General features: G+C 33.2%; 1 protein-coding gene across 14 annotated transcripts in view; it reads left to right on the top strand.

Annotated features, from left to right (window-relative positions):
- Nucleotides 1-23729, top strand: part of LOC134529594 (kinesin-like protein KIF13A) — a 150550-nt gene extending 126821 nt beyond the window's left edge. For 5 of the 14 annotated variants that reach the window (XM_063363858.1, XM_063363853.1, XM_063363856.1 and 2 more), the window contains 5 exons: nt 7034-7652; nt 7742-7937; nt 12146-12355; nt 15295-15468; nt 20259-23729. In XM_063363858.1, the coding sequence (XP_063219928.1) occupies nt 7034-7652; nt 7742-7937; nt 12146-12355; nt 15295-15468; nt 20259-20344 (1285 nt within the window). In that variant the 3' untranslated portion in view covers nt 20345-23729. The remainder of the gene's footprint in view (nt 1-7033; nt 7653-7741; nt 7938-12145; nt 12356-15294; nt 15469-20258) is intronic. The other 9 variants (XM_063363859.1, XM_063363855.1, XM_063363857.1 and 6 more) reach the window with 5 other exon arrangements.
- The last annotated feature ends 678 nt before the right edge of the window (nt 23730-24407 follow it).

Below are 24407 nucleotides of genomic sequence, written 5' to 3'. Positions count from 1 at the left end.
AAAAATGCAATAGTTGCATTATCAACCTATAAAAAGAAGATAAACAATTTGCAAGGTACTCAACATAAATATAAATCCTGAAATTATTTTAGCCTTTTAAGTGGGTTTCTTATGTAGTTTGCCTACCTGAGTCATTTTTGTATTATTGAATGGACTGATTAGCTCATTTCTGTATATGAGTGAGTACAAATTATTTGGCAGTGTGTCTGTTTTTGGTATAAATTATTATTGCATTTGTTTTATACATGTTTTATTGTATGCACAAATATGTTGACTGATGGTTGTGCTTGAAAATTATTAACTTCACCAATCATGCAAAAATTATTTGTGAAAAGAGTTTAGCTTTCTGACATAAAAATCAAGAAGTTATTGGAAGAGTTAATTAATCTTGTATTAATTTTAATTTTTGATTATTTAAAAATTGACCCCGTGATACAAAAAAGTTGAAATTAATTTTTATTAAAGGTCCTGAAAAAGTCCACAAATTGGTTCACCAATTTTTGTAGTCACCCCATTCTATTTTATTAATTTCCACATAATTTTTTTCTATCTCGTAAATGGTTAGTTTTATTTATTTCTTATCAAAAATATCTTCGTGGAGCAGGTTACTTTTCCTGCACATGTAAATGAATCAAAATTAAACACATTTCACATAGGCAAGGTTGGGATGGTTGCCAGGTGGTCTGTATGCTGTTTCAATGCTGGTCTATGCTGTTGAAGCTTTGTGTGGATGTTTACATGCTGGCTTTGCGAGATTGCTGACCTTGGTCTTTTTGTGTTGAAGAGGCCACTTCCAGTTGCTTCACTGCCTTTTATCGAGGTCACAGTGGTTCTGCGGGCTCTCTGCTGTAGGCACGTCATTCACTGTGAGCTTTGTTAGTTTCTGTTGGTTACACATGCCCTGCTTCCCAGTATACCTTCTGGCCCTCTCTGAGCACGCTGTGTCCCTCGTTTCCACAGTGAGTTGCCCAAAACTATAATACTATGCTATTCATTCTGCATCAAGGGTTTGCTAAAACCTCAAAATCTTTCTTTGCTTTATAACCATTATTGGAATAAAATATCTGTAACTATATCCATATATAATCAAACTACTTTGAAAGATTGATATGTTACAAATTCAATTTGTAAATTTATTACCTAATTGTTTAGAAACCATAAGTATTAAATATAAATATTGTATTAAAATAGGTTGGCTCTGAAATTTTAATTTTCAAACAAATGTATATTTCCATAGTTTTAGAGTGTATAGTTTAAAAATGCGTAAAGTGTTTGTGTTTGTAAAATTAATAAACACCAAATTTAAAATTAAATTTAGTAAATAAAAGCTATTTGTTAAAAATATTAAATATAAATTTAGTAGAAGTTTAAATCCTCAATAAATATGTCAGATTTTCCTTGTAGAAGATGAAAATGGTATATTTTATTGCATAATTTTTTAATGCGATCCATATTTTTTTAGTTGCAACATGCATCCAGACAGCCTGTCCTTGGTATAGCTAAGAGCCAGGTCAATGAACAGGGAACCCGGTCCAACCTCTGAACAGTGGACGTTGGGTCCAAACTGAAGGAAATTAACACTTACGGCCCTGAAAAATTACCATGCAACAGCATATATGTGAACGAACAACTACATTTCAAACCTCTTTAAACAAATGAAAGTTGTAATTTCTTGGTTCACTTTATAATAAGTAAGCACATTATAATTTTTTTAAATGCTGTATGTGGCTGTATGCTCCAGTTTGTGCATGAGTGTGTGTGTTTACATTTGTGTACAGAAAAATGTATAAAACCGTAAATTACTGCTGAAATGGCACCACTTTCTGCATAAATTCAAGAGAATGTGCAAGTGTTTGTAATAACTAGAGAGATGAGACACTTTTTTCAGTGTGCTAAATCATATAGTTTCACAAAAATGTTTTATCTATTTCAAATCATAGTTTTGTTGGGAAAAAAATGCATGCAAAACAGACATTTGCTTAGAAAAAGCAATGTTAGTTCCAATCTTTAGTTGTAGCAATGAATTAATAAATTTTTTTGTTTGCTTACTGAGACATTAAAATGACATTCCATTTGCTTTGCTTCTTATGGTGATATAAATAGTTATGATAGCTCATAGAACACTTTAGTTCTAGCCAAGGATTCTCTAATGCGGGGACAGCTTCATACGTACTTATGATAAGTCAAGGCTGGACAGTTCCACCTCATGTTTATTTCCACTATAGTTACAGCTTTCTTACTATTATATTTTTATCTGTTCATTTTTACCATTACCTATGTTTTGTAATATTCAAAATAAATTATTCTATTTCAATTGCTTAAAACAAAATGGAAAGCATACATAAGTTGTGATTATGAATTATTTATTGGTAGTTAGGTTTTAACAGAAATAATCGGCAAAATCTTGTTAAGCTTTATAAGAATTAGAGAATTTTAAAATGGCTCTAGCAGATGTGATGACTTAATTAATATGTGAGAAATCTCACAATATTTGAGGCTTAAACACTGGAACTACATATTATTCAGTTTATGTTCTTTTAGATTTAAATAGGTAAACAAGAACAAAAATTAATTAGTCTGCTACATGGATTGTATGTGCTTGTGTTTCCATGCAAGTGGGAAACGTGGCAGATGTTTCCGTGAGATAGTGGGTGTTCTCAGGCTTCTCCTTTTCCCTCCACCCAGTTATTTCCTCAATTCTCCAACCTCATCACTGCCCATTTATTCCATTAATGCTACAACTTCATATCACCACCCTTAATGCCTGCAATACTCCATCCTCATCACCACCCATTCATTCCATCAATGCTTCATCACCATATCACCACCCATTCATTCCATCCATGCTGCATCCTCATATCACCACCCATTCATTCTATCAATGCTCCATCCTCATATAACCACCCATTCATTCTGTCAATGCTGCATCATATCACCACCCATTTATTCTGTCAATGCTGCATCCTCATATCACCATCCATTTATTCTGTCAATGCTGCATCCTCATATCACCATCCATTCATTCCATCAATGCTCCATCCTTATATCACCACCCATTCATTCCATCAATGCTCCATCCTTATATCACCACCCATTCATTCCATCAATGCTGCATCCTCATATCACCTCCCTTCATTCTCAAAAAGTTCAACCCTCATTAATTTCAGTTACATGTTAAACAGGGTGTTCGCGAATTGCGGTGCATGAATATAATGGGTGATAGGGAATGCCAAAATAAGCAATTTTCGTTAAGGAACATTTGTCTTGAAATGATAATCTGCCAAATTACAGGTGTGAACAATAGCATGCATATTTGAATTTGGCAGGCTTCAGAGACTACTCCACTGGCTGAGTAGGCATGCGATCGCAGTGCAGTAGTGTTCAAATGCTCTGAGGGAAGCAGATGTTGAGTCGAGCGCAGACGTTTGAGTTAGCCACATGCAGCCTGGTGTACAGCACCCTTTCATGGTATGAAGTTCCCAATTTCCTACAGTTGCTGTGAAGCAGCACATCTGTTTTGAAAGCACCCTTGGTAAATATGCACTGCTCCTGCTGCAATTTTTTTATTTCTCCATACACCAAAAACATATCTGCCATCTCTTCAAATGTAAAGTCTGCAGTGCTATTACTGTTTGTCAAATCTCTAATCGCAGCACCCTACTCACTAACAGTCATCACTACGCTAATCACCCAAATCCAAATGTGTAAATTTACCACAACCAACCATTCACTGTGCTGTTTACCAGGCTGCTGGTTGCTAGTGCATTTGTCTAATGGTAAACATCTCTTGTCCGGCTCGTCGCCTGCTTCCCGAGAGTGTTTTAACAGCACTGCATTTGATTGTGCTTTCTTTCAGCCAGTGTAGTTGCCCCCTGAAGCCTGCCTATTTCAAATGTGCGTGCTACCTTTTGCGCCTGTAACTTTGCATGGTTTTATTTCTAAGCATAAGTTTCTTAACAAATTTTATTTTATTTTTTTTTTTTCCATTCTTTGCCACCTATTAAAATAATGCTCCATAAATTGTGAAATTTGTGATCATGCTGTATAATACTAAATGAAATGTTATGTTTTTGCAAATGGATGACTATACGTGATTTCAGAAGTGAAATGTGGACAAGGGTAGTTTGGAACAAAGGTTAATAATGTATTTTTTAAATTTTTTCAAAAATTACTATAACTATTTTGAAATTTATTTATTTAATTTTTAGAATGTGAATGAATACCATGTTAATTGTTTCAAGTACCTACTCATTTTTTTTTTATAAAATTCCAAAAGTGTAGCACATCTTACCAAATCCACTCGGTTAATTTATGTTTTCAATCTTTACTGATCCTGAATCACACAATATTTCACTAAAGAAATAAAGAACCTGAGAAGTTCCTTGAAAAAAAAATTTATTTAGTTTATCAATAACTTGTTGTTTTCTTGACAATAGAGTTAATGTTCATAAAGTTTTAAGTGCCACCAACCTACAGTCTTGTAGTTATTCCATGGATTTATGTTTCTGAGGCTTTACATTATGTTCATACATTGATAAATGTGTTATACGTATGTAATATATATTGTTACAAATATAATTAAATTTAATGAAATGATTTTTCTCAAATCAATTGAGCGTACTGGGTGGAGGGCAGTCTATCAGGCCTTTTCCTGTTTAAACATCTTTGATTGTTGACCTCCACCATGGAGTATCTTCATGATGTGAAAGAAAATTTTCTCATGAGCCTTGCAATGTAGACTTTCTAAATTATTAAAAAGCACAGGTAAATAAATTAATCACCCCATTTTTGGCATTATTTATGAATGTTTAAAAAAAATGTATTTTTATTTGCTTCACTATGAACATTATGAGCATCATCACAGGCTACTTGGAATAGTGATACCAAATATAATTATTTGTTTTACATGTTTGGTCACCACTTATGCTGTCACTGGATGTTCTTTTAGGAGTATTTAGATGTTGTGTACATATTTTAGAGGAAAGATTATATCTGTATTTCTTGGATCTGGAATTTAGCAATGGGACTGGGTCAATGCATAACATGAGTTTTTCCAACTGCCTATTGGTGCTAAGGGTACAGTTTGTTGAGTTTGGAAAATAGTTGCTAACCAGGTGAAATATTTTGGTTCTTAAAATCTTTTAAGTGACTAGTTGTAGGTTTAAAATGATTTTAGTGATAGAGAACTGTGTTTTTATTGGTTGTGCTTTATATCTTTGTCAAAGCCAAACTAAATAAATATTTTTTTCTGTAGTATAATTTTCCATAACTTTATGATTCTTGTGTACACTGGTTCAGTGTGAGGTGGCTCTCATCCCACCAAGGCCTGGCAGGGACGCCTCATGTTTCTAGTAAAAACTAGGCAGTTGTTTCTTGGGGTACTCCCACTTCTCCTGCTGAGTGTTCTCAGGTGCTACACCATGTTGTTTTGACTATGATGTAGATAAGAGGTCATGGTGCTTTAGTGGCCAAGTCACTCGCCTCCCACCAAGGCCATCTGCATTCAATTCCCAACGGGGTTAAATCTGCATTTTTCGCTAGTGGGAAATTTATCTGAGTTGCCTCGAGTCGGAGGGTTTTCTTTGTTTGCTCTGGCTTCTCCCATACATTTATTCTTATCTCAACTCTAACCATCTGACGACCTCAATGCCAATAAGATATTGAGTCCAATACAGTCATTCATTCCTACATCTTGGTACGTTATTCATTCAATCCTCCACTCGGTCATTAAACTATATATTATTTATAAACTTATTTTTTAATGTCTCTATTAAAATAATTTGATACTAATAGTAATTAGTGAAAATTTTGGTTACTTTACATATAAGAAAAACAGTTTTGCAATGGATTTACTCTTAAGCAGTAAAGTAATAAACAGTTCTTGAAATTGACTTTATAATTGACACGAAAAATAATTTTGGTAATTAGCACCACTATCAAAAAATGTTGCACCATCTTCAAATATAAATATATTAACTGTTGTGATTTTGATTTCAAGAAATTGAGTGAAGTGAAAATAGCCAATAAACATAGTGTATACTGGGCACAAATTTGGAATTAGAAGCACTTGGATTTTACTAATAATGGGCAAGTAGAAAGCTAGGTAACACTGACTCCATTCCATATTAGCCAATGCCAACATACTACCTCTCTCTTTGTCCTACCCAATTCTCTCTAGTGGCGTGGCTCTCCATACAAGGAGTCTGCGAGGGGTGGGAGTGACGTGTATACATGGTGGCCAATTTTGAGGTGCTACCTCTCCTTTGTTCTCTCCAGTAACATGGCCCTTTATGTACGAAGTGGCACAGGGTGGGAATGACGTGGATACATGATGGCCAATGTTGAGGTGCTATTTCTCTCCAGTTGCATAGCTCTTTATGCATGGAGTCTGCTGCCTCAGTCTATATTCTTCATTGACATAGTGCTCTATGCAAGGAGTTGGCAGAGGTGTGGTGACATAATGCAGGTTAGGCTAAGAGGCAGAGGACTGTGAAAGGTGCATGTGGCACGTGCAGAGGAAAGTACACACACGTTAGCATAGATGACATCTCACTGTTTAATTTGCATGCTTTATTTTCCATCATTATATTTTATGTAAGTTACGAGTTTGGAAGTTATATGTGAAGAATTATGGTAGTTATCGTGTCAATAAAATTTTGACATATATATATATATATATGTTTCTGTTTAGAAAACTTATTCCAAATTAATTTGTTTTACATTCCTTGTTTACTTTATTTTTTTTCATTCTGTTTTCTAATATTCTCAACCATGCAAAAAGGAATTTAAGAGCACCTTAGTTTATCATTCAAATAATATTTATGTATTCATGTACAACGCTGCCAATTAAAATTTTTCTTGGCAAAATTAAAATGATTTTATCTTTGAACAATTTAATGTATATCAGTCACAGTGCAATGTTAATAAGTATGCCATTCAATTTTAAATTAATGAGAAAATTGTAAATTTGTTTTGATAAGTTTCAGAAAGTGTTTTTGAGTTTGATGAAATAATGATATTATTTTTCTTGTAGTGGCTACGGTTCCCAAGCAGTGTCCATCACAAATCTTTCCAGTGAAGATTCTTTGTCGATTCGAAGCATTAGTGTGGATGAAACACCAGATTGTGAAAACAAAGGCCTGATGTTGCTGGATTCAAGACCCTGCGAAATACTTAATGCCACATATGAAAATGACAGTATTTTAAAAGTATTCAAAGGAAAAGATTTAGACATTTCTACGCAGAATTCCGTACCTGTTAAAAATAAAGTTAATGATGCAAATTTGAGTCTGTGTGATGAAGTCAACGATTTAGTGGTTGAAGAGAATGATACAGTTGTGAATTCAACACATGCAGAAGTTAATAACATAGATTACGATGTGACATTGAGCACTAAAATAGACAAAACCGATAACAGTACTCATAATAATACTAGAAGTATTACTGTTAATAAAGACAAATTAGTTGAAATACTCACCATTTCGAACACTGTACCTGCTGTTGAAACTTTAAAAGTAAAACGTAGTAGTGTCTCTCAAGAGTATGCAAAAGATTTGCCAGAATCTGCAGGATCACAGAAATGTTCTTCAGCTAATGATGTTTTGACATGTGATGGAACATCCATTGTTCATACCTGTCTTCCCCCAGGCAAGGTAATTTGAAATAAGTGTTTATAGCAACTATACATTTTTGGTTACTGTTTCTGTATCATTCAACTTACGTATTATTCTGTATGTATCAGGTAGTGCGTCGTCGCAAAGCAGCTGGTAAAGTTAATATGGGGTCAAATCAACCTCATCGTGCATCATTTCCTATGTCAAGGCCTCATGTTTCAGAGAGTAAGCAGGCAATGAAATTAGAACATCAGTTTCATGGAATGCCTCTGGGCAGCAGCTATGTTGATAGCAGTAACGACTCCTCTGCTCAGAAACTGGAAGGTATGGTATTGTGTTTGCAGTATTCGTTTATAATCATTTCTAAATTTTACCATTAGTTAACTGAACTTAGAGAACCCATTTCATGAACATCTCTAAATTCTTAACCATGTCATAACTTTCTCATTTAAAAGATGTATATGTAAAAAAATTCATTTTCTGAAGGATTTTAACACAATTACGCGGCCACACGTTGGGCTGGGTGACCCTTAACACTGAACTGGGTTAAGGTGAAGTGTTATATGGCTGGAGTGATATAGCCTCCGGCACCAACTGCCGGTAGAGAGCTGAAGAGACCTCAGGGTACATGGATCGTCCTGCCTGGCCAGCTCCAGTACTTGGCCAATTGTTGACCTCGCTGCTCCTTGCCTACCGTAACACCCGCCTGTTGGGGTGATATCCAGGCTCCTTTCGTGCCTTAAATACATAAGAGCCAAGGTTTAAAATAGTGCTCACTGTTTGTGGTGACTGATTTGCTTTTGGTTCAAACTTACACACGCTTGATGTAAATCAAGAAAACAAACATCCAAGGATATATATAATTTACTTTAGATGTCCCTTAAAAATTGGTGAACGGAATGGTTTGAACTTCCGGGAGACAAATGAAAAAGGTTTTGTAAATATTTAGAGTCGCGTCCGCCGCTTCGAGCCGCTCGTCTCTGACTAACAGTCTCTGTTGTCCTTGATCTCAACCTCTCAAAGTTAAGCATCCCTACTCATATTTAAATAGTCACTACCTGGTTGATACACAAAAACAATTTTATCCTTTAAATCATCATTATACAGTAAGTCCATAAAAGAATGTCCCAGTTATAAATTTTAATAGTACCATGTGTAAGCGTTGTAGTGTGTTGGTTCAAGGTCACAATTAAAGAGTAACTAAAACAGTTTTAGACAAGCACATTCGTTAGTACTGCTTTGTGGTTTTCTCGCTTACAGCACCACCCATAAAATGGCGACTCCTGAGCGTAAAGCGTTTTGTGTCTACGTTCCGCCGCTACCTAATGATTTTCCAGTTGAGACACAATATTGAAGGGGCTGTTGCTTCCATTACTCCGGACGTGTTAACCAATGTGTGGGAAGAATTGGACTTTAGTTTGAATGTGTTCCATTTAAAAGGTGCACATATTAAACATTTGTAAGAAAAACTAGGTTAGTTTGCCTTCAAATTAATGTATGATTTGTTGTAAATAGTCTGTTATAATATACCATTGAAACTGGGACATTCTTTTATAGACACCCTGTAACAATTTAGGTCCAATTGTCTCTTATTGAACTTATTCTTAAATGTTTATTTAAGGTTCTAATTATCGTTAACTAACATTACGACAGCTTCTGAGCTACTCTGGCTGTAGGCTAAATTACCATTACGTATGAACACTTATCACTAGTACTTTAATATGTTCATAACATAGCAATACACTTAATTGTTATTGTTTATGAATAACATATGGGTTACACTCTTACTTGTATTCTATTCAACAAATAAATCCTAAATTAACACAAAATACACTGAAGCGCACATACCTTGGGCAGATGAGCAGCGGCCTGGGCACCGACAAAGGAACGTCAGTTTACATGATTTCCGTAAGTCATATATTCTTTATGAGTTAGTTACACAATGTATTAAGTCCCTGATACTGAGACACATTATCATTGGTTCACTGTATAAGAAGATATAAAGTATTATCATTTTGGAAAAGTTTCAGTAGTTTCAAAACTATTTGTGTTTATGTTTTTTTTTTGCATGTTATGTATCTGAGGTTATTGTTGGCTTAAGTGAATTTTTTTTTAGCATTTAGTGTCCCAATAATGCATAATTTAGGCTAGTTAGAACACTGTTTAACTTTTTTAACAGTTATTAGGAGAATCTGTTGGGGGAGGATTGTTTTTACTTCAAAAATTTTTTCCTCAGACAATCAACCTTCTGTTATACATAGGCTTCTTCGTAACCACACTGACAATGCCCAGCAGGTGATTGCTGTACTGTCCACTTTGCTCACCTGCCTCGAGCACCCATGACTTTACTTAATTCTTTAGTAGAAGGAATCTATATTCAATTTAGTACTAGCTGGACATGATTTGTGTAATAATATACATTATTTGAATGAATAACCAACAGTCACCCTCAACTGTATCTGTCAACACTATCCTACAAATCTAACATTTCTGGAGAAAAGGGTCTTGCACGTCACTTGTGAATACATTGACACACACATATTTATTTTGTACCTGTAGTAGTAGTAATAATGATACAGCTGCCATTGAAGTTGCAATCCTGGAATTAGAGGCCCCTTTTCCTGGCTAGTCATAATTCATGTCTTTCTTCTGTCATAGCCACAAATCGTCTGTTTTCTTGTCTTGTTGCTACAAATGTCATATCTAAAATCCCTAATGTACATAATTCTCTAGATTATAACTCCTCAACAAAAAACAAAAGCTATGTTCTTCAGTTTCAAATGCAACAGTCTTGCATTAGCCTGATAAATGCTATCTACCAATGTGACTAAAGTACCACTAATTCTCCAACTAGAGCCTCAGAAATGGTTCTTACAACCACCAGCCCAGTATTATGAAATTGCTACAAAAATTTAGCCACTAGTAAATTCAGAAACAATGGTTATGATTGGTAGGAGTGGGCAAAACTATGAAATAAAAAAATTCAAATATATATAATATTTGAATTCAGCTTCTAAATAAATTTTTACTTCAGGCATAAATGTAAATTTTTTATTTCTAAGTAATTAAGGTTGCTAAATCCATTGCTGCAGCCTTCCTTAGTAGTCTTATTTTCACTAAAATCAGTAGATTATCATGAGGTTACCTACATACTGTTGTATAATGAAATGGTAAAATTTTTATATAATCCATTGGTAACCATTCATGTGATAAATACTTTTGTTAGCATGCAAAATATCTGTAAATATGATCTTATCATCGTAAGACTACAAAAAAAAATTTATGCTATAAAACATCTTCGACCTAAAACACATAAATGAAGGTAAAATTCACTTTGACAGTGTTTACTACTATGTAATGCCTAAAGAAATGCAAAAACTCTTTGCCTGTGATGCAGCATCTGCCACCAAACACAGTCATGGCGATTAGAGGCAGGATAACGTGTACCGGTGCCATCATCAAAGGTTAACTTTATAAACACTGTTAGTACAGATTGGTATAAACTAATTTATAAATATAATTTACCAATCAGTAATTTTATCAGTGTGTAAGTTTTGATAAGCAGATGAATGGACAGCTGAAGGTGGTAACATGTAACCCCCAACCCTAACGTCAGTAAAGCTGTGGAACTTTTGTTTTGTTTTGTTTTGTTTCGTTTCGTTTCGGTGCTCTGTGGTTTCTGTTACCAACTCTGCAAATAATGTATTCAACATTGGGTCAAGTGATAATGCCCTGATTCTTCAAAATGGAATTACATTTATTTTGCAGATCTGTGCCCTATGGAGCAGGTTATCAAAAGAGCAGCTATTTTCTCCCTGTGGTAACTAAATGCTGAGGATTATTGATGGGATGGACTAAGGAACCGTCAATAGCTTGTATAATACATAGACACATGTGTGAAACGAAAAGTTGGTCAATTCATGTACAAGATCTTAAAACTTTTCGGCATGTTGGTTTCAGTTTTTCACAGTGTACAGTAAAAGAAAAGCAGATGTACACATGATATTTTTTGGTGTGTGTGATAAATGAGATAAAAAATTAAAAAAAAAAGTGTATATGACATCTGTTGTGTTCAAGGCATGTGTAAAGTAATGAGAAAGTTTGTTCAAGCTTTTTGGTACAACACTTAAGTCATTTTTAAATGCATTTCTTAGTTATGTTCATTTCTTACTAATTGCATCAGGCCAGAATGCAAGTAAAAACTCTTAGATTTAAAATTTTATTCAGCTTTGAAATTTTCTACGCTATTTGCTGTAACATGAAACATCCACTTTTGGTCACCTCTACCGATGTAATATAACATTGATGTTGATATACACTTAACATTAGAATGAGAGATAAACTTAGTTAGAAATATGTCCTTGAAACACACATGTTAGGTGATGGCAGAACAAACTATTTCTATATAACTGTGATACTTTTGTGTAGTGTTATTCATGTGAATAAAAATAACCCAGCCCAACTTAGCTGAAACATGAATATTTATAGTCCTTAATTATTTTGTGAAGTAGCAAAATAACTTAACTGTGCAGGTGGAATGTGTTTTTTAGATGATGGCGATAGTTTGTATGGCTCCCGGCGTGATCTACACAGGATATCAGATGTGCCTGTTCCAGACTGGGTTGTGCTAGGAGAAAGTGTTATTATTCGGCCATACAACTCCACAGGTGTGGTTTCGTTTGTTGGTGAAACAGAATTTGCAGCAGGAATATGGGTTGGTGTTGAGCTAGATGCTCCAACAGGTAATGTATCATGTTAATGTTTACTGTGGAATAGTGATTTCAGTTTTTTACAGTGTACAGTACAAGTATAGCATTAATTGAATATCTTAAAGTGCTAAAGCTATTGTTGAGCAGCAGAAAAGCAGACGTACTGATGAATTTGTAGAGCAATTTCAAAAGCTATCTAGAGAAATCATTATTATCAAGTGGAGCTTCCATTTTGGTTTAGTGTTGTTCAAAACAGAATTGTACAGCGCTGCAAGCCAATGCCAGGTTCAACAGCCACAGTACTGGCCGGTAGAAAAGGGAATATGATCATAGTTTCCTACTGTATATAACACTCCATCAATTGAAGTGATAATCTTGGATTATATATCAATTTTGTTCACTATAATAGCATTTCTATAATTAGTACCTTTTTAAAATTTATCAGAAATAAGTCTCTAAAAACCATTAATATTAATAAAATAATACACTATTTTTTTCTTTTTTTCTTAAAGTTATTAAAATTTTATGAACAAGTAATATTCTAAAATAGCTACTGTGAAAATAAATGTGAGACTATAATTAGGTTCCTAAATTATTATACATACTGTTAAAGATTTTGTTTTAAAAAATAGTTTTTTGGTAGGGATGGTCGAGCCTCCATTTTTAACGATTGAACCAAGCGAGAGCCTTCTGCAAAATTTTTTAGCACTTTCAATATTAATTCACACATTAATGAAGTAGTATTTCTCATTTATTAACAACCAAATCTGATAAATATGTTGAGGAATTAACTGTGCACTCAGTAATGGTTATTTTCTTGTTTCTTTTCATTACTATTTTTTTTTTCCATTTTATTGAACTAATGGGCTGATATTTGCAATCAATATACACAGATTTAGCAATAGCAATGAACAATTGTGTAACTCTGATATGTTTTGAACATAGTGGGCAAACTAGCGCAGAAACGTACCCTAGTGCATTGGAAAAATTTTGAGATATCAATACGTAACAAAAGAGTACTGTAACAATTTGTATGGTTTTAAACATCATTGTCTCAGACATTCTTTTCTGTTGTGAATGCAAACATAAAAACACAAATGTTATAGTAAATATATTTCTGTTAACACTTATGGTGCAATTGTTTTGACAGCTAAAAAGTAGTAAGCTAAAGTAAGAAATAATTGTAAGTGTGAGTTATATTGTCAAACTGATTAGAAAATCAGAAGCTCGGCTTACCTCTATTTTTTAAGTTCATCTTTAATTCAATATGATTTATAGAAAATATTGAAAAGTAATTGAGGTAAAAACATAATATTATCTTTGAAAGATTTGTGCAATGGGAGCGCATGACTTGATGTAGGCTTTTGGACATACGCCATTGCTTAGCACATGTATGTCTGCAGAAGAAAACTACAAAAAAAATACAAATGACAAAAAACACAAATGACAAAAAACACAAATTAAGCAAAAATTGCTGTTGTCAGGATTTAACGCCACACAATATTCCACAACAGGAATATGGTCAACAAACAAGGAAAAAACAAAGAAAAATGGACTAACAGAACGAAAAAAAACCCACAAATGATGACAGCACAAAAATTCCGAACCCAAAAAAATTCAACACAACAGTTGAAACGAGACAAAAAAACAGCAAAACGAAAAGACGAAACAAACACAATAGTTTTCCAAAAAAAACAAAAAACAAAAAGAGAAACGAAAAAACCCCCACAAATGATGACAGCACAAAAAATATTGAACCCAAAAAATTCAGCACAACAGTCAAAACGAGACAAAAACACGACCAAACGGAAAGACGAAACAAACACAACAGTTTAAACAAGCGAAGTTTCGGGAACTGCTATCTGCTCCCGTCCTCAGGCAGAGACGCACATGGTACGGAAACACAGGTGCGACTGGAGTGTTGTAGTTTGTTTATTAAAAAAAATTGTCACTCATAGTTTTGTTCTTGCCATATAACTGTACAATTAAAGAAAAATTAGTGCTAAGATAAGAATTTGTTTTTCAAATTTTCATCTCAAATTACAATTCTTAAAATTCGGTTTTAAAAAAAAATTTTACTGGCCTGGCTTTCATATTTTTTTTTAGAAGTTATTCCCTTAATTTATTTATGTCCATAAAAGAATTTCTTGGTTATAAATTTTAATAGTATTAACTGTAAGCATTGTAGAGTGTTGGTTCAAGGTCACAGTTAAAGAGTAACTCAAACAGTTTTAGATAAGCACATGTGCGAGTACTGCTTTGTTGTTTTCTCGTTTGCAGCACCACCTATGTTGAAAGAATGGCTCTTTTCCCAGTTAGTAGAGGGTGAACCTGTAAACTTTATTTGGCAGCAGGATGGAGCCCCTCCCCATTGGGATCTCTTTGTACGAGAGTGATGTAACGTCAAAGTCCCTGACCGTTGGATTGGTCGTATTAGTTGAGACAAAGCTCTTTTTCGCTGGTCTCCACATTCACCTGATATAACGCCATGCGATTTTTGCCTTTATAAAAGAATATGTCTACGTTCCACTGCTATTTAATGATTTGCCAGAGTTGAAACACAGAATTGAAGAGGCTATTACTTTCATTACTCTGGGCTTGTTAACCAAAGTGTGGGGAAGATTGGACTTTAGGTTGGATGTGTGCTATATAACTAAGGTGCACATATTGAACATTTGTAGGAAAAACTAGGTTAGTTTACCTACAATTTGATGTATGATTTGTTGAATATAGTCTAAATTAAATTGTTACAATATTTTGAAACTGGGACATTTCTTTAATAGACGTCCTGTATTTAACCTTAGTGTATTTGTAACATGTTTTGATGATATTAAAGACAAGGAAATGGGTAAATGGCAGTGGAAATAATCTCTTATGATATTTGTTTACCTGTTTAATCCTACATGATTAAGTATATTTTTGACTTGTACTTAGATATAGTTTGTTTCAATTTAACACTTCTTTTTTTGCAGGCAAAAATGATGGCATGGTGCAAGGTGTACGCTATTTCACGTGTAGACCAAAATGTGGGATTTTTGTTCGTGCTGATAAGTTGATTCAAGATAGGCAGGGACGTGCAATGAGAAGCAGTAGTCATTCACAAGAGCATGGGAATGTCAATACGTTGCACAGGAGTAGCAGTCGAGGTAAACAAACAATTGATTTTGTAAAATGTGAGGTTTTGTATAGTTAGCTTTTTTTTTTGTTATACCTTCACCAAAATATGAACATATCTTAAAACCATATGCACACAAATTCTATTAAAAAGAATTTAGCATGCAGTGTGTGTCAATCATCTGCCATGCATGCACACGCGTACTGTTGCCAGCATTTCATTGACTGCCGCAAGTAAAACACTGACATTGGGAAGTATGTAAAGTTGAATGCTACAATAGTGTTTGCAGATTGACTGCTGTTGTAAAGGTGTGACCAGCCACTTAATGAAGTTGCTTGTAGAGCCTTGTAAGTGAATGTATGGAGAGTTGGGGTGTGCAAATATATATATATATATATTTCAATTTAGAGGTAAAGACGAGAGTATGTCTTACCCAAAAATTTCATGGTTGATTATTACACATATTCATGACTGCCATTGCAGAGGTCAGTAGGTTTTCTCAGGCTTACTCCCATTTGCTACACCAATAAATTCCATTTCTTTTCCATTTCACATCATCTTGTTTTTATCTCTGATGGCTTTTAATGTTTCCAAAATTTTCAACCCACATATTTTCTTTCATTTTACAGTTGATATTACTGTACACAGCAATTAAACAATGCAAAAGAAAATCTAAAAATTATTTATTCTTTTTTTTTCTTATGTTAAATAATTTGTGTGAGGAGCTTAATAACATGGTGTGGTGTGGTGTGTTATGAAACCATAACTGGAGATGCACCATATGTTAGTTTCCATGCACAGAACATTTTAGAAACTTATAGAAAACAACTTTGGCCACGTCATGTTCTGTCTTTAGAACAATGGTAAATCCAACCATTTTGTTTTTGGGCATCCAAATATACCACAACTGGAAATATATTTTGCAAACCACTCACTTCTTTAAAGAATTTCAATACTGTAAGTTGTACCCAAAGATTAAATAAACAAGAAATCACACATACTTTTCTGTGTGGTGATTATTGTTTTGTTTACTTAAATAGAAAACCTTTCAGTGGAATTTTTTTCAAGTACACACATATCTGTGCATAGTAATTAGCAACCAGCAGTCTGGTTTACAGCACCCTTCATGGTATGAAACATCCACTTTCAGGTAGTAGCTGGTTAAGATGTATGAAGGTCTTCCTATTCGGTACACTTTCATTGTGAAAGAGTCCTTGGTAAATGCACACTTCTCTTGCTGAAACTTATTTTTTACCTCCTTGTACACCATTAACGTATCTGCCAATTCTGCAAATGTAAATATGCAATAGTGTTACTGTTATTCAAATCTAACCACAGTACTGTTATCACTAACAGTCAACACTGTGCTAATTGCCTAAAGCCAAATGTGTAAATGTACCACAACCAACCATCCACATAGCATTTTATATGTACACATATGTAATCATTACTCCAAATGTATTTGTACAAATTTCTACATTTCTACAAATTTTCTAATGGTCCTAAATTATTGGTGAATACTGTATATAGTATGTTTTTATATAAACATAAAAACATGGGTATTTCTTAGTGACGTTAAATTTCTTACACATTGATTCCGAAAATGTATTTGAATCCATTTTAGGATAAGGACAGTCCATGATGTATATTTATTTGTGACTAGTTTGTTTATGTGGGTATTTTGCAAGCATAAGGTAACACTATAATCTTATCATTAGAGGACAAATAAACACTAGACCAACACCATTAATTTTAAGCGCATGTTGTTCATAAAAACCATCTTTCATTAATTTAATGAAGCGCCAAAACGTTTTGGTGTTGATCTTGATGTTTTTATTAATTGTCCTGGTTCAATCACACTTGATTAAGGTCTTAGCCTGCTTCCGGTAGAAAGAAAAAGTGAGTAGTAATACATGTTATTATTTCTTTTGTAGAGTTAATGAAAATGTGTCTTAGATTTTAGAGCTAGAATTAACTCTTTGGAAAACCATCAAGGGTAATTAGATGCCTTTTTTGTAATCACCGGAATGAAGACGTTAATATTGTCACATGCACAAGTGGTAAATCCAACAAGGTCATTAGGATCAGGAGATTTTTATAAAAGTTAATAAAGAAAAAGGAAATCACCGTTTTTAAAGTTCTTAAGAACAGTAGAAGGTGTGATTATGCAGGGAGAAGTGTCCATTGTAATTTTTATTACTAAGGCAGGATGGGATATATCTTCTTTAATGAGAGGTTCTTCTTCTTGAATTACTGTATACTGAGATGAATTGCTAAAACAATGATCTAAAAGATGTTTAGATACTAAAGTATTATTACACTGAAATAGATCAAGACTAGATGAAAAATTGAGCAGGGATTGAGCCTTATTTTTAATGAACTAAGGTGTAATGTTATTAGTCTGTTTGTTGATGTAATGTTATTAGTCTGTTTGTTGGTCCAGTCCACACCAGGAACATTATAAACACCAAGTATTACAATATCATCATCTTGAAAACACTTAAGTTTATCTTCAAGAGCCTCAAAGCACATTTTATATGTATTTTTAGTTGTGTGTGAAAGTAAACATATATTTCTGAGAATAACACATTTAATTGACGATGTTTTGATTTTAACCCACACAGCTTCAATTCCGGGGTAATCGAAGGTATTGATGAGTTGAACTGAAGAAAAATTTAGTTTATCAACAGTTATCGAAACACTGCCGCCATGTTCTTTCTTAGTCAGTAGATCATCTCTATAATTTCTAAAGATAAGATAATGGTCAATAAAATAATGTGAATTTAGACGATGGTTATTAAACCAGGTTTCTATTAAGCAGATATCATAGATGGTGTTGAGAAGATTATCGAAAAATTAATAGATTTGGTTCTGAGACCTCGGACGTTTTGATAAAAAAAATTCCCACTCAGTGGTGATAATTTGTACAGAAGAAATTTAAGGTGCTCCTCCGGGCACCCAAGATTAAATCAAGGCAGAATTCAATACTAATAAGGGTTCAGGGCTTGTCTTAGCTAAGTGATCAAGATTAAGTGAGGAAGAATCGTTGCTGACAATTTGTACAGGACGAAGTTTACTGTATAAGGGACTTATTAAACATTCACTTGACCAGAACACAATGTTATTGATTCTAGTAAAATCTTCTAGGACAGATACACGGAATGAAGTATAAGAATTGAATTTTGTCCGCAGTTTTGCTACTTTTACATTGGGTAGATTGAGCTCATTGGATATATATATTCAGCAATTTCTTGTTCTTGCAGAGAAGGATCCAGATTGGTACCTAACAAACAGGGCACCCTTGTTTTTCTCGAAAGAAAAGGGCATCCATGGAGTTAGTCAGCATCTGTACGAGGTACCAAGAGGTTGAATGTCGGGTGGTGATAACTCAGATTTAACAAAGTAATGTAGGGGAAGAGAATTTTGCAGCTTTAAGTCTTTACCATTTATATTAAAAATTTTTTTGTGTTTTGGATCTTTTAAGTGGAAATTTGGGCCGCAATCGTCGGTAACAGCCCACAACGATGATGAGTAACTTTGTCATTCTTCCGAGGATGGAGTCCTTCAGAGTGTACCGTGAGTTGCAAGCAACCATGGGATTTACTTGTGAACAGTATTTGGTACCAGCAAACAGTGAATTTGTTATTTGAGCCAGTGAAGGTGGTCTGTGCAAACTAGTTTGTGTTTTCTTCATGTACCTGCTTGGTTTTTCATGGTTGAAAGATAATGGCCATGGTGACTTGTGAATTTTCGTGAAGGATAAATAAAAAATAGTTAAAATCAATTTGTGTCGAACAGACTTCATTTCGGTAATCAATCATCAACATTAACATTTTTTTTTTCTGGAACTTATTGAACCCAACTCTCTTAAAGTGTTTATGCGTGTGTAATCTAGACCCATTTTGAGCTTTCTGAAGGTCTGGATTTTTAAAAATGTTTTAACAGCTTTTAGTTTCTTCCTTCCATGCATATTTTTTTGAGCCCAATTAAAAAAGGTAGAATAATTTAAACTAAGCAGAAATATTTTCTATGTCCGCATGGGTTCAGCAGGTATTTATTTTACACCATCTTGCAAGTCAACAGCAGCTCTGGCGAGAGAGGCCAGAAGTTTTCCATGCTAGTTACCTCCCGTAATCATACATATGCTAGGCGCTAGTGGCAATTCATCTGGTTAGCGATTCATGTGGAGTCATGCATTTAGTAAAAAACAGAGTGGGGAATTACATTTACAGGTTAATTAATCTTTTTTGTTAGTATAAATTGTTACATGTATGCTTATTTGATTGTATTAGATATCCAACAGAGCTTCTATATTAATAACATACAAAGTAGCTCAGAAATAAGGCCTGTGGCTATTTATGTAAATAATGCGGTTAGTGATAATTTTTACAATGTAATTTTATTGTTATAATATAATTTTAAACATTTTTTTGAATGTATTTTGATGTATAGTTAATTCTGTAAATTTATTTTAATGGGATTAATTTCTTGATTAAAGTGGTAATCAGCAAACACACTTAAGTATTTGGAAAATGAATTATTTTGAGTAACATACTCTTTTATGCAAAAAGTGTACTTGAATAGTGCTTTTTTGATTAGTGCTTTATTTTCCTGTAACGAATTAGGGCATCACTTTGAGAGGCGGATGTACGTTGGATTAATTCTTACAATTGATAACACAGTACATGTTTTGCCACCTTTTTATGAAAATTTAACATCACATAAATTGAATTGCATAGTATTACACTACAAAAATTTATTTAATAGAACTGTTTATACTTAAGTTTTATTGTAATAAAGTTTTATTGTGCTGTGTTCTAGGTGAGGGTCTGCAGAACGTACACCGCTCACGAAGTCGTGGAGATGGGTTAAGTACTGTTGGCCTCAAACCATCACGCAACAAATAAATTTTAGGTGATACAGCTGAGTATCACTTCATTAATTTAATGTTATACTGTGTATTTTTTATTGATTCACAATAAGTACTCTGGTGACTTTTCCTATAATTTTACTAAGTAATTGATTTGAATTCCTGTTAATACAAGGGAAATTTGAGCCAGAATTGTGTACATGAATTCTGCAATAATATTTATTCAACATCATTTTAATGTATAAAATTATTGCATCATGTAAAAGTGATATTTACTATTTCGTAATGAGTGTGTTGTATAGTTATTGGTCTACATAGAGTCCGTAACTCAAAAGATTTATCAGAATGTTAAGCTGTAAATTACAGTAGAATCCCGTTATAACGTGGCCATGGGGGAGAAATATCTCGCCCCTTTACTATTGATCAATCTTGGTAGAGAGGATCCACATTGACAAGTTGTGGCATGATCTGTAAAATATTATGCACGCTGTATGTAGTTTTTTGTTTGCTTTGGACTATTAAGCTACTTGTTTTGCAATGTTTATGAAAATGGCAGCTTTAGTTAAAACTTTATTTAAGTTTGTATTCATGCTTATTTAAAATATTCAGAAGACATTCATAGCAGTATGCTGACACCCACACTTCACGCTCTCTTTATTGTAAATCCACGTGCTCTCTTTATTTTAAATCCAGCCCTACTAAATGACTAAATTTGTGGGAGTTTTAATGCTTATTTTCCATTAACACTTTTGTGTCACTGTAGATAACAATTTAGCTTCCTTCCAGACTGTCTCCAAGTGTAATATTTTGCTTACCGAAAACTCTAGTAGAACATGTTCAATTTTAATGCTGTTCTTGCAAACTCATATCGTCAAGATGGTGAATCCGTGATTTTTACCTGTACATTTTTTTATTTATTTTGGTTTTACATCTTGTCGACTACAAGCTCATTAGAGACAGACATACACCACAAAAGTCAAGGGAATCGGAAATGGAATGGCCATAGTCTATAGCAAGTAACACTCTCTGTATAGCTCAGTGTGATAGTACATGGTTCTTTACTGCACATTGATTAGGTTCACCATTGTGTTGTCTAATTAAAACTTTTGTTTAGCTTATTTTTAATTTACATTTTATAAATTGATGTATGCAAAACAAATTTAGTTATAATATGTGTTTACCTGCAGTTGTTTGTTTTATTTTTAAAAACTCTAGATCATTTTACTTGTGATCAGGTAATACCACATGAAACTATTCCTCCACATTCATGCCTTACTTGGTAAAAGTATTTGTTTAATGCAGTTCTGCAAAAGTATGTGTGTACAGGTAATCATACATTAATACATACCAAAACTATTTCAAATTGAAAATATACATCAATTTTAACCGAAGAGATAAAAATACTACTTTTTTAATATGCATATTTATTATGAGCTACTAAAGATATTTTAGATATATTTATGTGGTTTGTAGAGAAAATTAAAAACTCATCCTAGCCAAATTTGAAAATAAAAGAAAATATTTTGTATTGTTTTGAACTGAATGTTATTATTAAGTTATGCTTATACTATCTACATTAAGCAATTAGGAAAAGCATGGCAAAGAAAGTGCCACTAAAGTTTTAAACCCTATACAAATTTTTTTGCTTCCTAACTTTTGCTGGTAAGTAGTATAAGATGATATTTAATTTTTTTTTCTTGAAGTTTTACATTTTTATAACAGAACCTTAAATTTTTGGCTACTGAAATAAATAATTTTAATTTTACTCTAATGTGCAACTGCTTTAGCCAAATTGATTGCTTTTATCTTTGTATTCTTAGTATTGCATTTAAGTATGTCACATATATGTTCTTCCCATTTGCTATAAATCTGTCGACCAACTTCTACGCCAGTTGTTAAAACAAATGTAGCAAAACTTGGGCAGCATTTTAGGTGGAGGGGAAGCACCTATGGCAAAAGACATGGAAAATGTTCATTGAATTTCCATCCACTTTTTTGGCATTCTAATTGAGGGATAAAAATAAGGCAGTAGAAGAGGGTGGGTTTTCTTATCACAAATTATTTAAAAAAAAAAGAATAATAAAAAGGTATTTAGTCTGACAATTTAATTTTAAAAATTACTAATGTAAGTTTTTAATTGTCTTAATTTAATGAACTGCGGATTTTTGCTACATTTATGCAAACGGGTATCACACCAACAATTAATAGTGCATGAATATTCCTTTTTTAAATCACGCTGATTCTTTCTTCTCTCTTAATACAAGACCTACATTCCTTGGCAAAGGAGATTTAATTTATTAGTTGAATCGCTGAACAAGTTTCAGTTGTTTGTTGTTGCTCCACGCTAATGAGCCAAGTACAAAGGAACAGGTTTTTCCAGCATCATACAACAGATGCAATACTGTCTGTCCCTCTCTCACCTGACCAGAAGTGTCTCCATGTTTGCTGCTGCTGCTGCTGTTACATTAAACCATTTTATTCATGATGCATTGTGTTGTTTTTCCAGAGGGGAGAACAATTTGCCGTGCTCTATACCTACATCCAGTGTACACCAGACCTTGTTATTTTGGGCTTCTACTGTACTTAGTTTTATTTCCTGTTGTTGTGTTCATAATTTTTTTATTTGGCTGTGCTAAGTAGGTTGTTTGTAAATTGTATCATGTATGTGTATTTAGTGTAGAAGTTGTTTTTTTTTTGTTTGTGTATAAAAAAGAAACCAGAGTGCTTATATAGTATTGTTTGTAGCCTGAAGTACTATTTTAGTAAAATTATTTATGGTACTTATGTTTTAAACTATAAAAATATATGTGTTATGAAAATAAGGCAGCATAAAGTCAGGGTTAAATTAATCACTTCTAATCATTTGTAACAAATTGTGCAATTTTAATTGATACGTTTTATATGGAGCATTTATAATTTAATTTGACAGTTACTTCTTTTGTGCACAAAGAAATGATATTAGTACTTAGAATTAGCTGTGGTGCTAGTGCAGCATATTTGTATGTACATTTTTAACCGTTACACGTGATTTCCTTCCAAGTGTATATTATATGTAATGTATTAGAACAATTTACAGCAATTGAGTTGCTGGTTCTGTTGAATATCCATTTATGAGTATATTGTTTCAGGTGAGAGGGAGGCACTTATGAACACTTTTTACTTACATGTTTTATAAAGTTGCATATGTAATAAACATAATGTATCTGTACAGTTGTGCTTGAAATTTAAATTATTATTTTATTTTTATTATCATTAATGTATAGCAAGTAAATCTTCAAAAATCTGTACATTTTTCATTACCTTGCACTCTGTTCAAATTAAGTCTTAAGAAGTACCATGTTGCAGTTTTGAACAAGTCTACATTTAATTAAACCTGGAAATAAAAAACAAATCTGTTGGGAAAATTGTACATTTGTTGTTTTTATGCTAAGCATTACCTGTTTTCATAAATAGATTTGACAATGGTATGGAGTATACTTAAAACAAAAAATATTCATAAGTAAAATTTAAAGATAATCATTAATATTTTGTTTGCTACTCCGTTTTGGCTGTAACTAGCATGCAGAACATCTACATTAAAAAAAATTTTTTCCCATGGGTAGGTTATCAGATTTAAAATATCTAGATGATTGTAGTTCACTCGAAATAATTTAATTAAACTGCTATGTGCTTAAAAAACACATAAAATTGCATTTAAAATTCAAAGGTTTTGGTAATTTAACTGAAAATTCACCCATTGGTTCAAAATTAAATTGAAGCAAACATAATCTTGATATGTATTGACACTGGAAGTTGAAAATTTACTTGTAAGGATAGTTGGTTTGGGTCTGTGGTACTAGTTTCATGCCTCCGAAATGCACTAACTGTAGTAGTATTGAAAATAAAGCTGGAGTAGTGTGAGATTTTTAAATTTTTATAAAAATATTTTTTCTCTGGAACAAAAAGATTACATTTAAAATCTTTTGTCATATGCAGAAACTATGTGTATTTAGTAGGCCTGTGTGAATATTCAAATTTGCAAATATGAATATTTTATTATTTGTATTTGATTTGACCTCGAATAATAACACTTAGAAATAATGAATATTCATTTTCTTAAG

This window comes from Bacillus rossius, chromosome 2 (genome assembly GCF_032445375.1).
Source record: "Bacillus rossius redtenbacheri isolate Brsri chromosome 2, Brsri_v3, whole genome shotgun sequence".
Classification (NCBI taxonomy): Eukaryota; Metazoa; Arthropoda; class Insecta; order Phasmatodea; family Bacillidae; genus Bacillus; species Bacillus rossius.
The sequence above is the reverse complement of the archived record's forward strand: the minus strand, read 5'-3'. Positions and strand labels throughout refer to the sequence as shown.